The sequence below is a fragment of the Podarcis liolepis genome (assembly GCF_965112155.1).
Source record: "Podarcis liolepis genome assembly, chromosome: 7".
In the NCBI taxonomy this organism is placed as follows: Eukaryota; Metazoa; Chordata; class Lepidosauria; order Squamata; family Lacertidae; genus Podarcis; species Podarcis liolepis.
The window spans coordinates 81,127,424-81,149,081 of NC_139561.1; the positions used below are offsets into that span (position 1 = coordinate 81,127,424).

Here is a 21,658-nt window from a genome sequence, read left to right on the forward strand (position 1 = left end):
CATATTCTGCACTGGGTGCCTAGTGCTGTGTGGCAAATCTCCAAAAAAAGCAGCTACAAAGCAGCAAACAGTGGACTGCATTTTAGAGCTTTCTTCAATCTTTCCTCTTGCTAAGTTGGGTGGGGAGCTTTTCATTGTATTTGTTTGAACTTTTGTGATGCCCTTATGATATTGTAAGCCACTCAGATTTCTTTGAAATATAGAGTGGTATAAATATATCATAAATCAATAAAATCATTGTCCATTTGTTCATTTTCAAAGCACTGCCCTTTGCCACTGCAGCTTACAAATATTCTTAATTTGATGAATACAGACACAGAACACAGTTTTTATTTGCCACACCAATTTATTTTGATTTTGAACAAAGATAAATTTAACCCATATATCATATTATCATGAGACAGAGCCCCCAAGCCCCACATTCCTACTTTAGCTTATCTATTCCCTGCATCCCATTCACCCTGCATTAAAAGCCAAATAGAGGATTCAGGAGTCCTGTGCAGTAGCTCTTCCTCTCCCACCACCAGGCAAGCAACCTCCACCTCCACTGCTGCAAGAAACAGTGGGATCCAAACGGAAGAAGACATTGTTCTCTCCTAATTACTCTTCAAAGTTGAGCTCCTCTAGGCGAGGCAGAATATCACTGCATCGTGCTCTGGTTATAGTGCCTGAAAGGGCATCAAAATGCATTGATTTCTTGGCCATTGCACAAAATTTTGGGGATGCACAGCCGTGGAAATGCTCGTCAGGAATTGAACTGTTATCTAGTAAAGAAAAAGAGACATTTTCACATGAGTGCCTGGGTAGTAACAGGTGAGTTTGTGTGCAGAAGAGAGAATCGGAGTGTTTTATTGTTTATTAAGTATATTGAGCAAGTATAGAAAGCATCTCAGAACCATACATGTGATCAATTTGACACAGATGTTTAAAATTTAGAAAAAGAAATATCCATTTTTTATTATGGGACAGGGGCCTATCTTCATCAATATTGCTTTCCAGATCTGGGCTCCATGCTTGCCTTTATGTCTTCTAAAATAGTGAAAACTTTCTTTTAAAAGGCAGTTTTACACATGATAAAATGAACAGATTATTTTGCTTCCTTTCTCAAATCCCCACCCAAGAAATATGGAGTCTCATCTATATACATGCAGAGCAAAGATCATTTAACGGAGTTATAGTTTCAGAAAATTAGAACTTTCCCCTACCAACACGTATAGTGCATTTTCTGGCAGAAAGCCACAAACAGAAAAAGAGAGCAGCTCACCACCCTGTCTCCACCTCATTGGCTGGCAGTGCTACTTACCGTGAGCAACAACAAACTCTATGCACTGAGTCTCATCATCGTTACACTTGATGGTCTTTGAGCCCTTACAGGCTTTTGAGAGAGAAGGACAACAAGTTGGACACTCCCGCCCATTCAACTTAGGTTTTGCCTCTGTGGAAAACAACAACTAAAATCAACACAAGGTTTCAGCCCATATCTCCTTCATTCCTTCCTTTTCCTACATTGTAATAATTTATTAAATTTTCAAAAAATTGATATATACACACATCAATGCATAATCAATTTTTCAGACTTCCCACCCCATTTTCCATGGTGTTTTTACTTCTTCCCCTCCGCAGCACAATACCATCTGTCTCTTATACCAACACATCAATACTTTATTCTTTAATTACTTATATTGCTCATAGTTTAAATCCAAGAAAAAAGCACATCAAGAACTCAGGCCAATGTAAGTTTCAATAGTGGGAGTGGTCCCTAATCACAAGTCAATAGTCAATAGTAACAAAAACTAATCCATTCAGAAGTATGTATTCTGACAAGAATTACAAACTCAAATAAAGATTACAAATTCTAATAGAGATTACAAACTCTAACTCATAAAGATATGTATAAAGAGAAAATCTTTGTAATGAATTATTGACTTGTGAGTAGGGATCACTCCCACTATTGAAACTTACCTTGGCCTGAGTTCTTGGTGTGCTTCTTTCTTGGTATATTTAATAACAAGAACTCCAATTTATTAAACATAGTTCAAATCCTGCTCGTGAGTTCATCATACAATTTCCTTAAATAGTCTGAAACAGGCTTCCATTCTTCCACAATGCAATCATCCTTAGATTCTCTTATTTTGCCTGTTAACTTTGCCAATTCTGCATAGTTCATAACCTTACTTATTCATTCCTCTTTGGTGGTAACTTCTACTTCCTTCCATTTTTGTGCATAGAGAATCCTAGCCACTGTTGTTACATACATAAACAACTTAATCATGATTTTTTTGGAACCTCTTTCCCTATAATCTCTAGGAGAAACCTTTCTGGGTTTTTTTGTGTATAATCACTTTAGACACCTTTTTTATCTCATTTTTTTTTAAAAAAAACAAACACCATCACTTTCTTACATGTCCACCACTTATAAATGAAAGTTGAATGTAGCAGTTTACATTTCCAACAATTATTTACAACATTTAGCCAATTTGTTAGGTTAAAAATACCATCTATACATTATTTTCATGTAATTTCCTTTTAGAGTATAACAGGCAGTACATTTCATATTAATTTTCCACAACCTTTCCCATGCATCCATTTCTATATTATGTCCTAGATCTTTAACCAGCTCATTATTTTCCCCCCCATTAAACTTGCATTTCTTGAAAAACATAATATGTTTTCCTTTCATGTGAGTCTTGATATCAGGTCCACACACGATACAAACTTCTCCTTATACAATTATTTAAAAATTCTCTATGTACCTTTATCTTAGCATACCACAGGTAAGCATGCCACCCATACCAATTCCCATATGCTTCAAAATCTAACAAATTTGTATTCTGTAAAGATATCCATTCCTTTAACCAAATCAGCCAGACTGCTTCATAATATAATTTTTAAATCTGGCAATGAGAATCTATCTCTTTCCTTAACATCCATTAGCATTTTAAATTTGATCCTTGGTCTTTCCCCCTGCCACATGAATTTTGATAATTATTTTTTTCCATTACTTGAAGCAGTCCATGTATTACCGGGATTGTGTGAAGGAGAAATGACATCTTAGGCAAAATATTCACTTTTATCACTGAGATTCTTCCCAAAAGAGAAAGTTTCATTCTACTCCATCTCTTCATGTTTTGTTTAATCTTACTTCATACTATCAGCTAATTATTTTAAACAGATTTGCATTCGTATTTTTTATCCAGATACCCAGATATTTCACCTTCTTTTCCACCTTAATACCCATTATTTCTTTCAGTTTCTCTTTACCTTGCTGGTTTATATTTTTTGTTAACTTTTTAGTTTTATTCTTATTTATATAAAATTCCTGCTAAATTACCAAACTGCTTTATTACATCCAATACCTTAACCACATTTTCTATCAGGTTTTCCAGGAACAATACCACATCAACTGCAAAAGTCCTCAGTTTGTAACTTTGACGGCCCACTTGGAGGCTTCATATATCATTATTTTCTCTAATATCCCTACACAGCAATTCTAACCCTAGAATAAACATTAACGGTGAAAGCAACCTTGTTTTTTTCCCCTTAGCATTAATGCATTTTTCTGATAGAACACCATTTACTCTTATGTGTGCAAATTGCTATTTATATAATGCATTTATTCTTTTCACATATCTATCCCCAAACCCCATTATAATCAGTAGTTTCCCCCTAAAACTCCAAGAAATATTATCAAATGCTTTCTCTGCATCTAAAAGCATAGCTAATTGCTAATCACTTTTTCTTTTTCAAATAGCATTCCGTACAAATCTACCTTTATCTTTTATCTGTCTTGTTGGCAGAACTCCTGTCCGATCTTCATGTATCAAATTTCTTAACACTTGTTTAAGTTGTCTTGCTAATATTGTAGCCAAAAAAATGTATATTTCAATTATTCCTCAGCTTCAGTTCCCTAGTCCTGTGAGAGGGTTACAACATCTCCACTGCATTCTGTTTCAGGAATTCATTGTGCTGATGGTGTAGATCTAGATATTATCTCTAATGATGAGACAGAAGTGCTGGCAGCTGGGTTATCAAAGGGGAGTGATTTTAGTTGTCACTGTGCAAATACAGTCCAGAGAATCTCCACCCAGTCTGTTGTTAAATATGTATTGTGTTTCATAGTTCAACCTAAGAGGAATAGGCAAGTAGGATTATTTTGGGGAGTGGGTTGTGGAATTTATTGCTGGGTTGTCTATGTGATTAATTTGCCACTTCTATGTTTTGTCCATGGCCTAATATGCATTATGATCCATCATTGTTTATGTAGTCTTATGTATTGCTTATTACTGTGAAATAGATTTATGTTCACTAATCTCAAAATCTGTAAAAGTAGTAGGGGGAACTTTAGCCATGGGGGATCAGGGACACTTACATGGCAAAAGAGCCATTTGTATTTTCAGTTGGCTTTTGGTTTCGTATCCTATTCACTTTACTTTCTTTTTATCTGGGGGGAATTATTGGAACTTTTCAGCCTCCTGTTCCCCAAAGTTATGGTTGAGGCATCTTGCAACACCATATTAGAAGAGCCAGGATGTCATCCTGTAGCTGGTGTTCTGGAGGTGGAGTTACTACTAGGTAAACTGTGCTTCCATGTGCTCTGGCTTCCATAACAGTTTCCCATTGCACCAGAAGCAGTTTAGTCATGCTGGCCACATGATCTGGAAAGCTGTCTGCAGACAAACAGCCGACTCCCTCACCCTGAAAAGCGAGATGAGTGCTGCACCCCATAGTCTATTTTGACAGGACTTAACCTTCGAGGGGTCCTTTACCTTTACCTTTTTCCTTACTATGAGGTATCATGGGGACCACCTTTGGTGTCCTCTAACCAGCTACAGGGAAGCGGTAACCTATCTTGGGCTTCATCAAAGATCTCCAATGACTTCTGTTTGATATTGATTGTCTAAGGGCAACCAAGGAAAACCCTTAAAGCCTCAATGCTATTTATGCTCAAGGATATATACAAATATGCATATACTTACTTTCACCAACTAGACCGCCACAGCTTGTAGAACGACAGCAGGACCTGAAACTCCGCAGGTAACGACCATCTTCTCTGGTGAAAGTATAGCTCTCTACAGTGCAATCTGTAGTACATCCCTGTTCACGGTCGAAATCATAGGCACCTGTGAGAGAGCATTAGAAGAAATACCTAGATCAGCAAAAATTCAAATCATTCCTCTCCTGAATGATTTTTTTTTTTTTTTGTGATGCTCCCTTATATACATACATTGGGCAAATGGGTGAATAAAGAAAAAAAATCGGCACATACTGAATTTAGCAAGCTAATCATTAAAGTAGTTTCTTCCTGTATCAGTATAATCTTTTCTGCCAAACCATGTGAATATTCCAGGATAGTTCCTTAAATGAGAAATTGTTGACTTGTTTTTCCTGCACATACAAAATGGCAAGGGCCTGGAGTAGGTTGATCTGCCACCCATCTGATCTCCAGCTAGTTGATCCATTGGCTGATTCAAGAAGCTGTCTTATACTATATACAGTGGTACCTCACAAGACGAATGCTTCGCAAAACGAAAAACTCGCAAGACGAAAGAGTTTTTCATTTTTTGAGTTGCTTCGCAAGACGAATTTCCCTATGGGCTTGCTTCGCAAGATGAAAACGTCTTGCGAGTTTGTTTCCTTTTTCTTAAAACCACTAATACCGTTAAAACCGTGCTTCACAAGACGAAAAATTTGCAAGACGAAAAAACTCACAGAACGAATTAATTTCGTCTTGCGAGGCACCACTGTAATATATATCTCTGAGAGTGGAGAATTCAGTTTTTTCTTTCCTCTAATTTTCTTTTCCCCTTCATCTAACTTCTGACTCACTATCTCAAGGGGATAAATCTTTTTCCATTCATCTTTTTATGGAGAAATGTCTGAATAAGTTTTCCTTTTTCATAAAAAAAAGATTTCTGAGGGTTCAGCTGCTGTCAGATTGTAACCAAAAGGGTTTGGAGCTTTGTGTTGTTACTATATATTGCAGGCCTATTTGACAGCCACTGCAGTGCTCACAAGTTCTGAAATGAGAGGTGGGGTTTCAGTTTCCGGCCTGACGTCGTGGTCATGGTGGTTGAGCTCCTCTGCCTTCCTGGGCAGGGGAGCTGCCTGGAGAGGGGAAAACCAGAATTTATGAGGTAAAATTCCTGGCAATGCTTCCCAGGGGGTCTGGGGAGTGCAAGGTATCCCATGGTGTCGCTTAAACTCGTATCTCCCAGCCTGAAAGGCAGTGCGGGTGTGGCCTGGGATGTGTGTCCCTGCCATGGGCGAACCTCCATTTCCGGCATGATCTGTGATCAGTTCCTCAAGAATTCGGAATATTGCATTAATTATGGGGCACTCCTGTAATGGCATATGATAAAGGGCTGCAACTATTCAGCTGCCAAAAGGACTGGACTTGAGCCATGACTGGACTTGAGCCTGCAACAGGAAAGAATTATGTGTAGGTGTTTAGAGGTTATCTGTTATCTGGAGGAAGACAGAAGACCAATGATTTATGCCCAATTAAGAGTTTTACATTTTTTAAAATATATCTTCCCCTCTCAACTGAAGACGAACCGATTTTATATAAAGTTTCTTTGAACTGTATGAAGAAAGCGTGGATGAGAGAGTGGTTTGCTAAGGACTGCTAATTACACTTGCCATGAGTTTATAAATGGGATTTTTATTTTTGACTGTGAGCTGTGGAAAACAATCCCCAGGATTTTAATGGTGGAGAAGGCATCTTCTCAGCAGTTATTTATAACTCGAAATGTCATTGAAAAACTGAAGGGATGGTTTCAAAGGAATGGAATGGACTGAGAAAGTTGGCAATTAATCTCTCTCCACTCTAAGTCTGTGAACAGCTGGAAAGGCTGCACATATGAGACGGTTATTTTATATGTTTGGAAAATAACAATGGTGCTGTCTGTAAAAAAAACAAGAATGCTAGCTAGGAAAATGAATTATGACTAAGAGAAGGTGATTAAAGAAAAAGAATGAATGTGGCAACATCAGGAAGCAATGGACATTTGTTTGTGAAAGAGCAGCAAACCTATTTATTTATTTAAAATATGTATTAAATTTAAAGGATCTGGATTGGTTAAAATTCTGAAAACTAATAAAAATTGATTTTAAAAATATATTTTAGGTTTCACTACTGTAACCACGGGACGTGGGTAGCGCTGTGGGTTAAACCACAGGGCCTAGCACTTGCCGATCAGAAGGTCGTCGGTTTGAATCCCCACGACGGGGTGAACTCCCGGTGTTTGGTCCCTGCTCCTGCCAACCTAGCAGTTTGAAAACACATCAAAATGCAAGTAGATAAACGGTGTTTCCGTGCGCTGCTCTGGTTTGCCAGAAGAGGCTTAGTCATGCTGGCCACATGACCCAGAAACCTCTGCCAAGAAAGCGAGATGACCACCACAACCCCAGAGTCGGTCACAACTGGACCTAATGGTCAGGGGTCCCTTTACCTTTACCTTTACTGTAACCACTGTTTGCTGGATCAACCTGTTCTTGCAATTTTTCCTCCATGGAATTTAGTTCAGATTCCTTTTCTTGTTTTTACCCTGAACTTGATTTGATTTATAGATTAATAGCTCCTCTAAAAATAGCAAACAAGGTTCCTTCCACAATTCAGTGTCACACCTCATCCAGATCTTAATGATATTTCTTTCTTCAACTTGAGTCTATATATTGATGGATTTTGTAAAACAAATGACCATGATAAATCCATGTCTGGTTATGTTGTGGTATCTGACTATGAAATTCTTGAAGCTCATTTCCTTTCAGATATTAAAAGGTGCCCAAATTCCTGAGGTCATCACTCCTATTCATGCCTACACCAAGCCTGCAGAATTGTTTATCTCCTGTGATATTGTACCATTCTGTGTGTCAAAATATGGGGGGAGATGAATTTTCTTCTTTCTGTGGATTTTTCTATACGTAGTTTGGTTCCTCATTTATTCCGTTTTTCTATATCTTAAAATGAAAATATTTTGCTTTTAGGAAATAGGAGAGCCAAACATGCAGCTCCTCTTGGCTCTGTTCCTGGCTGTTTCTTTCTTTTTTATATACCTTGTAACTAAAAGATTTATAATCTACAGATTTATAAACTAAAACATTTATAATCTATTCCATAAAGGGAAAAAATAAAGAAAAAGCTGTTGTTAATTTAGTCCTAGTGAAGTTTATGTCAACCTAAATGTTATTCCTGCTCTTGGTTCATAAGCATGCTCATGTGTCTCATAGGCCACAAGAGTGTGAAAAGGGAGAAAATGTTAAATATTGAATATCACTATGCATTATGCTGGTTTTGTCAATAGATACCACATAACACAAAGTAATTTCTTGGTTTTGCTAATTCCATTAGTCAAGGAAGGGTTAATTGTGTGCAGTGTGCAAGTTATGCCCTGGGTTCATCCCAAATAAAATCTTAAATTGTGAGTTTAATAAAATCACTGCAAACACCACCCATGAATCAAACATAGGTCACATTACATACTTTTCAGGGTGGCATAAGCAGCATAGTCATTCCATGTTGTCCAACCATCATATGGTTGCTGCAAGCTGGAAAATATTGAGATGTCACTACTAGATATGTGGGAAGTGAGTCTGAGTATTTTCCCCATATTGGTTGGCATTTGTTATGTAAACTAGGTACTTCCACCTGTGTGAGTATAAAATATTCTGCCTAAAAATTAATATGGAATCATTCCTTTCCAAAAAAAATGGGGGAACGATAGAGAAAATATTAATTTCATGGAACTGTATCATTTGGATTACTCCATATTCTTTTGAGAATAGGGCCTATGGTTTTCTGAGAGACATAGCTCCAGTCTATGAACCCTTTACATTTACCCAACAATGGGATGGGAAGCCCACTTTTCCCAAAATCTCATGGCATCTGGAAAGATGGCAGTCTTTGTCCCTAAACCCACCTCAGGGGCTTAGGGGAAAGATCAGCCCTTAGCAGTAGCTTCTTGGGGTTTGCTAGATGTTTTTCTGGCCATAGGTGAACCCTAACATTGGTCATTCCCAACTGTCTTTCAACCAACAGGGGGACTGGTTGATCATTACAGTGGTACCCCGCAAGACGAATACCTCGGAAGATGAAAAACTTGCTAGACGAAGGAGTTTTTCGTTTTCTTAGCCGCTTCGCAAGACGCATTTCCCTATGGGCTTGCTTCGCAAAACGAAGCTTGCCCCACAAGCTCCGGGGATAGCAGGGAAGCGCAGTGCGTCTTCCCCGCTGTCCCCGGACCTCTTTTGAAGCAAGGGGCAGCGGGGAGAAGATCGCTTCTCCCCGTTGCCAGCCCCGCAATCTCCGGGGACAGAGGGGAAGGCGTGCGCGCCTTCCCCTCTCTCCCCGGACCCCTTTTGAACCAAGGGGCGGCAACGGGGAGAAGCGATCTTCTCCCCTCCACCCCTTGCTTCAAAAGAGGGGACATGATTTTCAATGCATTCCTATGGGAAACCGTGCTTCGCAAGACGAAAAACTCGCAAGAAGAAAAAACTTGCGGAACGAATTAATTTTGTCTTGCGAGGCATCACTGTAGTTGAACACATATCTCCTTGTATTCATCATTGGCTGCACACCTGACCTCTGCATCACTTGTGTCTGAACCCACAAAGAGTAGACTCTGATTATGTTGCTAATGAGTGGAGAGTGACCTGCCAGTGAGGTATTGTTACTTAGGATTTGGCCACTGGGAAAACCTTTGGGGATGGAGCTGTGAGGCAAAGGCCGGAGAAAGATGAGGCCTGAATATTCATGCACAATGTATTAAGAGTAATCAGCTGGTAAAGTTCAGAAGAAGGTTGCCAGTGGTTCTCTGAGGCTAAGAGGCTGCCTTGTGTAAAGGTGCGGGATGTGTGTGTGTTGCAGACTTGATTAGTGACTGACATGGAAATGAGCTATCTCAGTGCCTTTTCCCCAACACTGGAAGCTAGTTTCCCTCCCTCTTGTCTTTCTTCTGGCAGGTGAAGACCTTGTCCCAACAGGCTTTTGGGGAATTACTGTTTTTATTGAACAGGCTGGTGCCATTTTTTATTGTAATCATAGATACATTTTACACATATTTATATATATAGATATCCCAGGGTCCAAATGACAGACCCACATACTCAGGTATAATCTGACAGAAAGGCTTTATACTCACCTAAATTGCTGACAGTAAAACCATAAAAGCATCTGCCACCTTCGGTAGTTACACAAGTTTTTACTCCTCTTCCTTTGTCTATTTCTTTTGACTTCCTTACAATACATACCTCAGCTGCCACTGCAGAGACAAGAGAAGAAGAAATATTCAGTGCCAAATACATCAGTTTCTCAGTCGTTGAGAAATTGAATCTACAGTCCCACCTGGATACAGTCTTCCAAGCCAGACATGAGCAACCTTATTGGTTTCAGGATCCACATGGGTGGGTTGGAGGCTGTATGCAAACTGACACAAATCTTCCCCCTATCTCACACACAGGAGCATCTCCAGATACAAAGATGGAGAAACACACAGCCTTCATTCCATTTACTATTATGAATGCATACACTAAAGCAGGAACGTCCTGTTAGGATTCCTGCCCCGTGCTAGCAGTCATGGGATTGTGTGTTTTTTTAATCGCATGACAGTGTATGTTTTCATTCCACAGTGTGGGAAGTGACGGAGACAGGATGTTTGTGTTACTGTGTTCTGTGACGTGGGACTATTGTCCTTTGTTTCTTTCTCTTTGCTGTTTGATGAGAAAGAGATGTGCTGATGCCTCTTTGTATCAGTCGCTGTGATGTTCGGGCTGGAGAAAGCTTTTGAAGCTCCCGAAGGACCGAGCAGGAGTGAGAGAACATACCAGTCGGGCATGTGTCTCTATCGGAGTCCTACTCTCGTGTAGGATGATCCTGACACATCCTCCACACAGTGAGGTGCACAATGGGATTTTAGCAGTCCCATTGAATACTTTCACAGGCAGCACACATGTTGTATGTGAAGAAAGCCAACCTCATGAAACAGAAGTACACTCCACAAGGCTGTCTTCCAAATTGGAGTCCAGATTCCCAGTATTCCAATAGTTTTAGCTTCATTTATCCTTCCTAGCGCCAATATCAGTTTGCCTTCTCTAGCCCGCTTCATATCCCCTCCTCCATTTGAAAAAGCAATTCAAGATTGCAGCTTCCTACTCACCTTCAGAAAGGATGGCCAAGAAGAGACAAGTACTCAGGAAGATCTTCATAGTGCTGGAGAGACCAAAAGCTGAGGAGAACTCAGTTCAAAGAAGCAGGCAACTGATGGAGGAAGAGGCTGCCTTGGGGGATTTATAGGCTAAGAAGAGGAGCCCTAGGCAGAACTGGTCCAGTGAGGGGGTGGGAAATGATGACAGTAGAGATTGCATGCTTTCCCAAACATCTTGTAATTTTATATTGGAACGCAAAGCATGGAGTAGAAATTGCATTAAGTCATTTTTGGGAACTGTATGAAATTCTGCCAGCTACCTCTTCTTTTGCATTCTCAGGGATAAGAAACATATATTCTAAATCCTTAAATCACCTTTGGAAAGCCCATGAAAATTCACCAAATAACTTTCCAGTCTATCCCACCCCAATTTCACCACAATGGAAGCCACTCTTACGGAACCACTCTTCTTCAGAAAGTGCACTGAATGAATACCACATTGAGACGATTGGAGTTTGACTGCTATTAGAATATTTCCTTCTAGGTTCAAGTGGCTAGAACGCACAACACCTTGAAGATACCGAGCAAAGAATTCAAAGATCTTTGTTACATAGTATAGCCACTCATGTTGTTTATGCACAGCAAAATAATTTCCCTACCTTCATTACTCGCATCATAACTCTACTAATACAAGGCTATATTTTTAATGAAGAATGCTGAGTCACACCAGGAATTTAGTTATCTTAAACATATTATTACTATTATTACTAGTAGTAGTGGTATTATTAATAATTTATTTATACCCTGTCCATCATACAATAGTCTATTAAACTTTAAAAGCTTCCCTAAACAGGGCTGCCTTCAGATGTCTTCTAAAAGTCTGGTACAGTGATACCTCAGGTTACATATGCTTCAGGTTACATATGCTTCAGGTTACAGACTCCGCTAACCCAGTAATAGTACCTTGGGTTACGAACTTTGCTTCAGGATGAGAACAGAAATCGTGCTCCGGCAGCACGGCAGTGGCAGCAGGCCCCATTTGCTAAAGTGGTGCTTCAGGTTAAGAACAGTTTCAGGTTAAGTATGAACCTCCGGAACGAATTAAGTACTTAACCTGAGGTACCACTGTAGTTGTTTTTTTCTTTGACATCCGGTGGGAGGGCATTCCGCAGTGCAGGTGCCACTACCGAGAAGGCCCTCTGTCTGGTTCCCTGTAGCTTGGCTACAGCGAGGGAACCGCCAGGAGGCCCTCGGCACTGTACCTCAGTGTCCGGGCAGAACAATATGGGTGGAGAGGCTCCTTCAGGTATACTGGACCGAGGCCATTTAGGGCTTTAAAGGTCAGAACCAACACTTTGAATTGTGCTTGGAAATGTAATGGGAGCCTGTGTAGGTCTTTCAAGACCAGTGTTATGTGGTCTCAGAGGCCGCTCTCAGTCAGAAGTCTAGCTGCCGCATTCTGGATTAGTTTTAGTTTCCGGGTCACCTTCAAAGGTACCCCATGCAGAGCGCATTGCAGTAGTCCAAGCGAGAGATAACTAGAGCATGCACCACTCCGGCGAGACAGTCTGTGGGCAGGTAGGGTCTCAGCCTGTGTACCAGATGGAGCTGATAAACAGCTGCCCTGGACACAAAATTGACCTGTGCCTCCATGGGCAGCTGTGAGTCCAAAATGACTCCCAGGCTGCACACCCGGTCCTTCAGGGGCACAGTAACCCCATTCAGGACCAGGGAGTCCTCCACACCTGCCCGCCTCCTGTCCCCCAAAAACAGTATTTCTGTCTTGTCAGGATTCAACCTCAATCTGTTAGCTGCCATGCACCCACCAACCACCTCCAGATACTCACACAGGACCTTCACCGCCTTCAGGGCCTTCTTTTTTTCTGTTGTCACCTGTCCTGCTTCCTTCAGAGGAATGGTGGGGTTGCAATATGGCAATATGGCTGAAAACAAAATACTGATCCTTTAAGGATTGTACGTCTAACACCTAATTCTGCTTCCTGCAGATTTTTAACAGATCTGGCTTCTTGTTCAATGACAGCTAGGCACCCTCAGGAGTCTTGCAATTTGAAAAACCAGTTGAATATTCAGCCTGAGTTCCTTTGGGAGGAATGATGGGATGGAACTTTAATAAAGAAAATCAAATAACACCTAATTCTGCTTCCTGCAGATTTTTAACAGATCTGGCTTCTTATTCAATGACTGCTAGACACCCTCAGGAGTCTTGCAATTTGAAAAACCAGTTGAATATTCAGCCTGATTTCCTTTGGGAGGAATGATGGGATGGAACTTTAATAAAGAAAATCAAATAAAAAATGAAGTATCAACAGTCCTGCTCCATGTAGATTATAAAGGGGGTTGCATAGTCTGTCAAAGTCTCCTCTCTTATGGTTTATTGAGATCCCAGATAGAGAGATATGGAGCTGCATTTGGTTCCCAGGACAGGGGATCCCAACCCTAGGTACATATTATAAAAGGGCCCCATAGTTTCTCAAACTGCTGTCTCTTTTGGCTTCCCTCAGTCAGGCACATGAGCAATTGTATTCAATTAGATAAAATTATGAAAGCACAGTTTTTTGGCAGGTACATTATGGAAAGACTCTTCTTCAGCAGGTACACTGGGTGAGCCCCACTTGAAGCCAATTAGGAGTTTGGCTGCTGTAAGAAGATATGCAGGAAATTTCAGCTGACCAGAACTTGCATCAGCCTGCTAAATCAGGCCATCTGTTCAAGAAAACCATTTTCACAGTGGCCAACCAGATGCCTGGCATAGCCAGCAAGCAGGACCTGAGAACAACTCCACAGCTGGTTCCCAGAAGCAGACATTAAGAGCCAAACTGCCCCAGATGGCAGACATAGAACATAACCATCAAGTTTAGTAGCCATCAATCCACAAATTCATGGAGGATGAGGGTAATCTGCAATTTAACACATCCAAGTTGTTGGACACCATTACTTCTTCTTCTCATACCAGATTCCAAAGATTAAATACTTGCTGTGTGATGCAGTTATTGTTTCCATCTGTCCTGAATTTTCCCTCCTTCCGTTTCATTGCTTGTCCACAGGTTCTATTGTTATGAGAGAAGGTTACTAGACAGAATGGCTACATTTCCTCTGGTATGAAAGCCAAGAAGCCTCTGGGAGTTTGCTCTGCTCATGCCTTGTTTTGAAGTAATCCCAAAGGCATCTGCTTCAACTCTCTGAGAACAGGATGCTGAACTAAATGAGCTTTTGGTGTAGTCCAGAAGGGATCCTCTTATGTCCCTGACTCCTCAGAGCATCTCCAGTGGCCTATCAAATAATACTAATCTGCCCTGGTTGCCATGAAATGTGTAGCAAATTTCCAGAAGAATTGTGCACTATAGCTGCAGTTAAATACTTTATTCAGTATCTTTATTGTGGTCCATCGACCCATAACATGGATTCAGAATAAAATACAGATACATACAGACAACCCCCCAGGGAAGGAAGACCAAAGTGTTATTTGTTTAGTCAACATACCCATGACTAAACAAAGCACACTTGGGTCTTCCTTCCCTGGGGGTTGTCTGTATGAATCTGTATTTTATTCTGAATTCATGTTATGGGTCGTTGCACCATAATAAAGATTATTATTATTATGCATTATCAGCTTCTTGATAAGCAGATAGGGTGGGTAGATTTTTGGACTTCTTTTTGACATTTCCATGATGTTACTCAGGCTTTCCTCTGCTCCCTCTGCACATCAGATTCGTAGACCTCCCCAGTCCCACCCCATGCAGCTACTTCTAGCCACGAGTTTAACCTCTCAAGGACCCATGTTTGAGACCACTTCTCTCTTCTATTCTGCAGGCCTGCTTTGCACCCAATTTCCCTTTTGCACCCCATGCCCCCTCCCCTTCTTTTTGTGCAACCCACTTGTAAGGGAAGCCAGCGTGTGGTTGCCTCCTGTATCTTCCTCCTGCCACAGATTACAACTAATCTGCCCCTTCTCACCTTCCACCCAATTTGGAAGCCACCCCCTCCTATTCTGCAGACTCTTTCATGCCCCTGCTTTAGTCTTCACTATGTCCCCATGCCAGCTGCTCCCTTCTTGTTTGTTTGTTTGTTTGTTTGTTTGTTTGTTTTGCAACCCTCCTGGCACAGTCTTCTTGTATTTTACCTCCTTTCCCACTCCTTCTCTTTGCTCATCTCAACTTTCCCTTGCACACAGATCCCCCACTTCCACTCCTTCACCTCTCTCCCGCTCTGCAGTCTCCTTTGCGGAAATGTACACACACACACACACACACTATTATCACCTTGAAATATACTCAGAGTCAAGAGTGGATTTCATGCTCTTTATTCAGCTCATAGTGGTGAGGAGGAATGAATGTTTCCCCAAAGTATCTGCTTTATATACATTATTTACACAATGGGCTTACACGTGATTGGTTAATTCCAATTCTCCTGTAGGCCAATCAGGTTGTGGATTCACTTCCATCTGGAGCTGGATTGGGTGGTTCCTGCAGACCAATCAGACTCAAGGCCCTCACGCCGGGTCCTGTTCGCCCTGAAACCCCATATAGAAGAAGAATTGGACTGGCTTGTGGAGCAAGGAATGCTGGAGCCAGTGCCTAATGCCCCCTGGGAAACCCCGATTGTCACACCCATCAAGCCTAATGGTTCGGTCTGCATCTGCACAGACTACAAATGTACCATAAACAAGGCCCTCACGGCCCACACATACCCAGTGCCAGTGGTCAGCCATGTCCTTGCCAACCTGGCTGGCAGATGATTGTGACGCACAGAGGAGCATCCAGGGTAAAGCGGCTGCAATTCGGTGTCAGCGTGGCACCAGGCATATTCCAGAATTCTCCTGTAGGCCAATCAGGTTGTGGATTCACTTCCATCTGGAGCTGGATTGGGTGGTTCCTGCAGACCAATCAGACTGCTGCATTGTTCTAGGACCAATCAGACTGCTGCATTCTGAATCCTATTATTCTAGGAGCAATCAGACTGCTGCATTTTGGATCCTATTCAACTCAGTACATAACACACCTTCACTCCTAATTTCCCCCTTCCTCATTTTATTATGCTCCCTGGCACACAAGCCTTCTCCCTTTCTAGGTTTCCTCTTCTCTGCTTTTCTGCAGCCTGTTTTAGCCACACACATAAGGCTGATATGCTTATTTGACTCTTATCCTGTTGGCTGGTTGTTCAGTTAGAGACAATTAACTTCAGCTTATTGCAGTTGTGTGTTTCTGAGTGTTCCCATTTTAGCAGTTTCATAGTGTGGGAGCATGGGGGGCATGCCCCTGGGCACATGTTTGTGAGGGGGCATGACCAGGTGCCCCCATGACACAACAATCAAAAGTGTCTTTACACACAGAGAGAGACATTCACACAAACACATCCTTCAGAGCAAGCAAGGGATATAAGCAATTTGTCATTTTAGATAATATGATGAAACCATGCTTCTTCAGCAGGTACATAATGGAACCACTCTTCTTCCAAGGTATACTGGGTGATCACCACTTCAGCACAATTAAGATTATGGCTGCCCTCAGATTTCATAACAACTTCAAGTGGCAAGAACTTAGCCTGCAGGATCAGGCCATCTCTCAATCTCCTCTGAGGACACGTCATCCCAAAATCTACTCTAATTTGCTGTCATGAGCACATGCTGCCGCAGTAAAGGCCAAAAAAAATTCCCCAAAAAACCCCCACAAGAGTTAGGTAATAATTTGAAATAGTCCACAACTTTATTGAATACAGAAGTACGTAGGATTTCGCCAAGGCATTGGGTATCAATGTGGTATCAAGCAGCCCATCTGTTTGTTGATAAATAGGGAGTCACCCCTAACATGGACCAAGTGCACTGACCCCACTTGGGCTGCCAATGGGAAAGCGGCTAAAGCCCAGTGTTCCCCGTGTGGACTTCTGGACAGAGACACCCTTCCTGGACCTATATTGAAAAAGGTGGGGGAGTGAATACCCAGATAGAAAATGCTGGATTGTTTTTTAAATATAATTTTAATTTCCAATTTTCTCTATTAATTCTTCTAACTGATTTATGTTGTAATTGTTATATTCAATTATGTTACTATTATTAATTGCTTGTAAGCCACTTTGTGACTCGTGGGAGTGAAAAGCAGCATAGAAATAAAATAAATGAAATAAAATGTAGCTCAAAGTGTGGCTAGGCAGGCCTAAAGTTTCTGTATCTTCTCTTCCAGCATGGCAACCATTTTGCAATTGCACTTGGGCTGATGAAATATGATGCCATATGTCGCAATCAGGAGTTCGAAATACAGTGAAGTACACTGTTGCCAATGAAATGATGTACTCAAGGGGTACTGGGTTATCTATAAATGACCATCTTTGTATCTCCAAAACAGGATAGAATCATAGAATCATAGAGTTGGAAGAGACCACAAGGGCCATCGAGTCCAACCCCCTGCCAAGCAGGAAACACCATCAGAGCACTCCTGACATATGGTTGTCAAGCCTCTGCTTAAAGACTTCCAAAGAAGGAGACTCCACCACACTCCTTGGCAGCAAATTCCACTGTCGAACAGCTCTTACTGTCAGGAAGTTCTTCCTAATGTTTAGGTGGAATCTTCTTTCTTGTAGTTTGGATCCATTGCTCCGTGTCCGCTTCTCTGGTGCAGCAGAAAACAACCTTTCTCCCTCCTCTATATGACATCCTTTTATATATTTGAACATGGCTATCATATAACCCCTTAACCTCCTCTTCTGCAGGCTAAACATGCCCAGCTCCCTTAGCCATTCCTCATAAGGCATCGTTTCCAGGCCTTTGACCATTTTGGTTGCCCTCCTCTGGACACGTTCCAGTTTGTCAGTGTCCTTTTTGAACTGTGGTGCCCAGAACTGGACACAGTACTCTAGGTGAGGTCTGACCAGAGCAGAATAAAGTGGCACTATTACAGTGGTGCCTCGCAAGACGAAATTAATTCGTTCCGCAAGTCTCTTCGTCTTGCGAGTTTTTCGTCTTGCGATGCACGGTTTCCCATAGGAATGCATTGAAAATCAATTAATGTGTTCCTAGGGAAACCGCCTTCAGACCAGGTCCGGGGACCTCTTCTGAAGGCTGGGGGGGGGGACAAGGGCTTTTCTTCCCACCCCCAGCATTTTAAAAAACCCCGGGACAGCGGAGGACTTCTCCGCTGTCCGGGCGATCTTAAAATGCTGGCGGGCGGCATTTTAAAATCGCCCCGGACAGCGGAGGACTTCTCCGCTGTCCGGGGCGATTTAAAAGCCCCTGGGAAGGCAGGCAGGGGGGACAAAGACTTTCGCCCCCTGCCCGCCTTCAGAAGGTGTTCCCGCCCCTCTTCGGAACAGCGTTCCGAAGTGGGGGGGGCTGGGGCAGGTCTTCCCGCCTCCCCTCTTCGGAACAGCGTTCCGAAGTGGGGCGGCTGGGGCAGGTGTTCCCGCCCCCCTCACCGCTTCGGAACAGCGTTCCGAAGTGGGGCGGCTGGGGCAGGTGTTCCCGCCCCCCTCCCCGCTTCGGAACAGCGTTCCGAAGTGGGGCGGCTGGGGCAGGTTTTCCCGCCCCCCTCCCCGCTTCCGAACAGCGTTCCGAAGTGGGGCGGCTGGGGCAGGTGTTCCCGCCCCCCCTCCCCGCTTCCGAACAGCGTTCCGAAGTGGGGCGGCTGGGGCAGGTGTTCCCGCCCCCCTCCCCCCTTCGGAACAGCGTTCCGAAGCGGGGCGGCTGGGGCAGGTGTTCCCGCCACCCTCCCCCCTTCGGAACAGCGTTCCGAAGCGGGGCGGCTGGGGCAGGTGTTCCCGCCCCCACTCCCCCCTTCGGAACAGCGTTCCGAAGCGGGGCGGCTGGGGCAGGTGTTCCCGCCCCCACTCCCCCCTTCGGAACAGCGTTCCGAAGGGGGCGGCTGGGGCAGGTGTTCCCGCCCCCCTCCCCCCTTCGGAACAGCGTTCCGAAGTGGGGCGGCTGGGGCAGGTGTTCCCGCCCCCTCCCCCCTTCGGAACAGCGTTCCGAAGTGGGGCGGCTGGGGCAGGTGTTCCCGCCCCCCTCCCCGCTTCGGAACAGCGTTCCGAAGCGGGGCGGCTGGGGCAGGTGTTCCCGCCCCCACTCCCCCCTTCGGAACAGCGTTCCGAAGGGGGCGGCTGGGGCAGGTGTTCCCGCCCCCCTCCCCCCTTCGGAACAGCGTTCCGAAGTGGGGCGGCTGGGGCAGGTGTTCCCGCCCCCCTCCCCGCTTCGGAACAGCGTTCCGAAGCGGGGCGGCTGGGGCAGGTGTTCCCGCCCCCCTCCCCGCTTCGGAACAGCGTTCCGAAGTGGGGCGGCTGGGGCAGGTGTTCCTGCCCCCCCTCCCCGCTTCCGAACAGCGTTCCGAAGTGGGGCGGCTGGGGCAGGTGTTTCCGCCCCCTCCCCCCTTCGGAACAGCGTTCCGAAGTGGGGCGGCTGGGGCAGGTGTTCCCGCCCCCCCTCCCCGCTTCCGAACAGCGTTCCGAAGTGGGGCGGCTGGGGCAGGTGTTCCCGCCACCCTCCCCCCTTCGGAACAGCGTTCCGAAGCGGGGCGGCTGGGGCAAGTGTTCCCGCCCCCCTCCCCGCTTCGGAACAGCGTTCCGAAGTGGGGCGGCTGGGGCAGGTGTTCCCGCCCCCCTCCCCGCTTCGGAACAGCGTTCCGAAGTGGGGCGGCTGGGGCAGGTTTTCCCGCCCCCTCCCCGCTTCCAAACAGCGTTCCGAAGTGGGGCGGCTGGGGCAGGTGTTCCCGCCCCCCCTCCCCGCTTCCGAACAGCGTTCCGAAGTGGGGCGGCTGGGGCAGGTGTTCCCGCCCCCCTCCCCCCTTCGGAAGAGCGTTCCGAAGTGGGGCGGCTGGGGCAGGTGTTCCCGCCACCCTCCCCCCTTCGGAACAGCGTTCCGAAGCGGGGCGGCTGGGGCAGGTGTTCCCGCCCCCACTCCCCCCTTCGGAACAGCGTTCCGAAGCGGGGCGGCTGGGGCAGGTGTTCCCGCCCCCCCTCCCCCCTTCGGAACAGCGTTCCGAAGGGGGCGGCTGGGGCAGGTGTTCCCGCCCCCCTCCCCCCTTCGGAACAGCGTTCCGAAGTGGGGCGGCTGGGGCAGGTGTTCCCGCCCCCCTCCCCGCTTCGGAACAGCGTTCCGAAGTGGGGCGGCTGGGGCAGGTGTTCCCGCCCCCCTCCCCGCTTCGGATCAGCGTTCCAAAGTGGGGCGGCTGGGGCAGGTGTTCCTGCCCCCCCTCCCCGCTTCCGAACAGCGTTCCGAAGTGGGGCGGCTGGGGCAGGTGTTCCCGCCCCCCTCCCCCCTTCGGAACAGCGTTCCGAAGTGGGGCGGCTGGGGTAGGTGTTCCCGCCCCCCTCCCCCCTTCGGAACAGCGTTCCGAAGTGAGGCGGCTGGGGCAGGTGTTCCCGCCCCCCCTCCCCCCTTCGGAACAGCGTTCCGAAGTGGGGCGGCTGGGGCAGGTGTTCCAGCCCCCCCTCCCCGCTTCGGAACAGCGTTCCGAATTGGGGCGGCTGGGGAACAGCGTTTTAAAATCCTGGGGGTCGGCAGCGAACGCTTCGCTCCCGACCCCCAGCATTTAAAAATCTCCCCGGGACAGCAGAGACTTCTGTCCCGGGGAGATTTTAAAATGCTGGGGGTTGGCAGCGAACGCTTCGCTCCCACCCGCCAGCATTTTAAGATCGCCCGGGGCAGGCGGGGGGAAGGCAGGCGGGGGGGGGAGCAAAGACTTTTGCCCCCCGCCGGCCTTCAGAAGAGGTCCTCTTCTGAAGGCCGGCTGTGGGCGAAAGTCTTTGCTCCCGACCGCCAGCATTTCCCTATGGGCTTTCGTCTTGCGATGCAAGCCCATAGGGAAATTCGTCTTGCGAAGCGCCTCCAAAACAGAAAACCCTTTCGTCTTGCGGGTTTTCCATCTTGCGAGGCATTCGTCTTGCGGGGTACCACTGTACTTCCCTTGATCTAGATGCTATACTCCTATTGATGCAGCCCAGAATTGCATTGGCTTTTTTAGCTGCCGCGTCACACTGTTGGCTCATGTCAAGTTTGTGGTCAACCAAGACTCCTAGATCCTTTTCACATGTACTGCTCTCAAGCCAGGTGTCACCCAATTTGTATTTGTGCCTCTCATTTTTTTTGCCCAAGTGCAATACTTTACATTTCTCCCTGTTAAAATTCATCTTGTTTGTTTTGGCCCAGTTCTCTAATCTGTGAAGGTCGTTTTGAAGTGTGATCCTGTCCTCTGCGGTGTTAGCCACCCCTCCCAGTTTGGTGTCATCTGCAAATTTGATCAGGATGCCCTTGAGTCCATCATCCAAGTTGTTGATAAAGATGCTGAATAAGACTGGGCCCAAGACAGAACCCTGTGGCACCCCACTAGTCACTATTCTACAGGATGAAGAGGAACCATTGATGAGCACCCTTTGGGTTCGGTCAGTCAGCCAGTTACAAATCCACTGGGTGGTAGCATAGTCAAGACCGCATTTTACCAGCTTCTTTACAAGAATATCATGGGGCACCTTGTCAAATGCCTTGCTGAAATCAAGGTAGGCTACATCCACTGCGT

General features: G+C 45.2%; 1 protein-coding gene across 1 annotated transcript; it reads right to left on the minus strand.

Annotated features, from left to right (window-relative positions):
• Positions 1-437: 437 nt before the first annotated feature.
• Positions 438-13,080, minus strand: LOC310712522 (phospholipase A2 inhibitor gamma subunit B-like). Its single transcript, XM_083515671.1, has 6 exons — positions 12,989-13,080; positions 11,154-11,254; positions 10,140-10,259; positions 4,977-5,120; positions 1,304-1,435; positions 438-764 (listed from the first exon to the last, which is right to left on the minus strand). Exons 2-6 carry the CDS (start codon positions 11,200-11,202, stop codon positions 601-603), a joined length of 609 nt encoding a protein of 202 aa, XP_083371797.1. The 5' UTR covers positions 11,203-11,254; positions 12,989-13,080; the 3' UTR covers positions 438-600.
• Positions 13,081-21,658: the final 8,578 nt, after the last annotated feature.

What these genes read in the sequence shown, in the direction of transcription:
- LOC310712522 (XM_083515671.1), bottom strand. Translation starts at nt 11,202, where the DNA reads ATGAAGATCTTCCTGAGTACTTGTCTCTTCTTGGCCATCCTTTCTGAA. An exon ending in TTTTACTGTCAGCAATTTAG is followed by an intron (nt 5,121 to 10,139) that starts GTGAGTATAAAG and finishes GCTCTCTCACAG; the next exon opens with GTGCCTATGATTTCGACCGT. An exon ending in TGGCGGTCTAGTTGGTGAAA is followed by an intron (nt 1,436 to 4,976) that starts GTAAGTATATGC and finishes TGTTTTCCACAG; the next exon opens with AGGCAAAACCTAAGTTGAAT.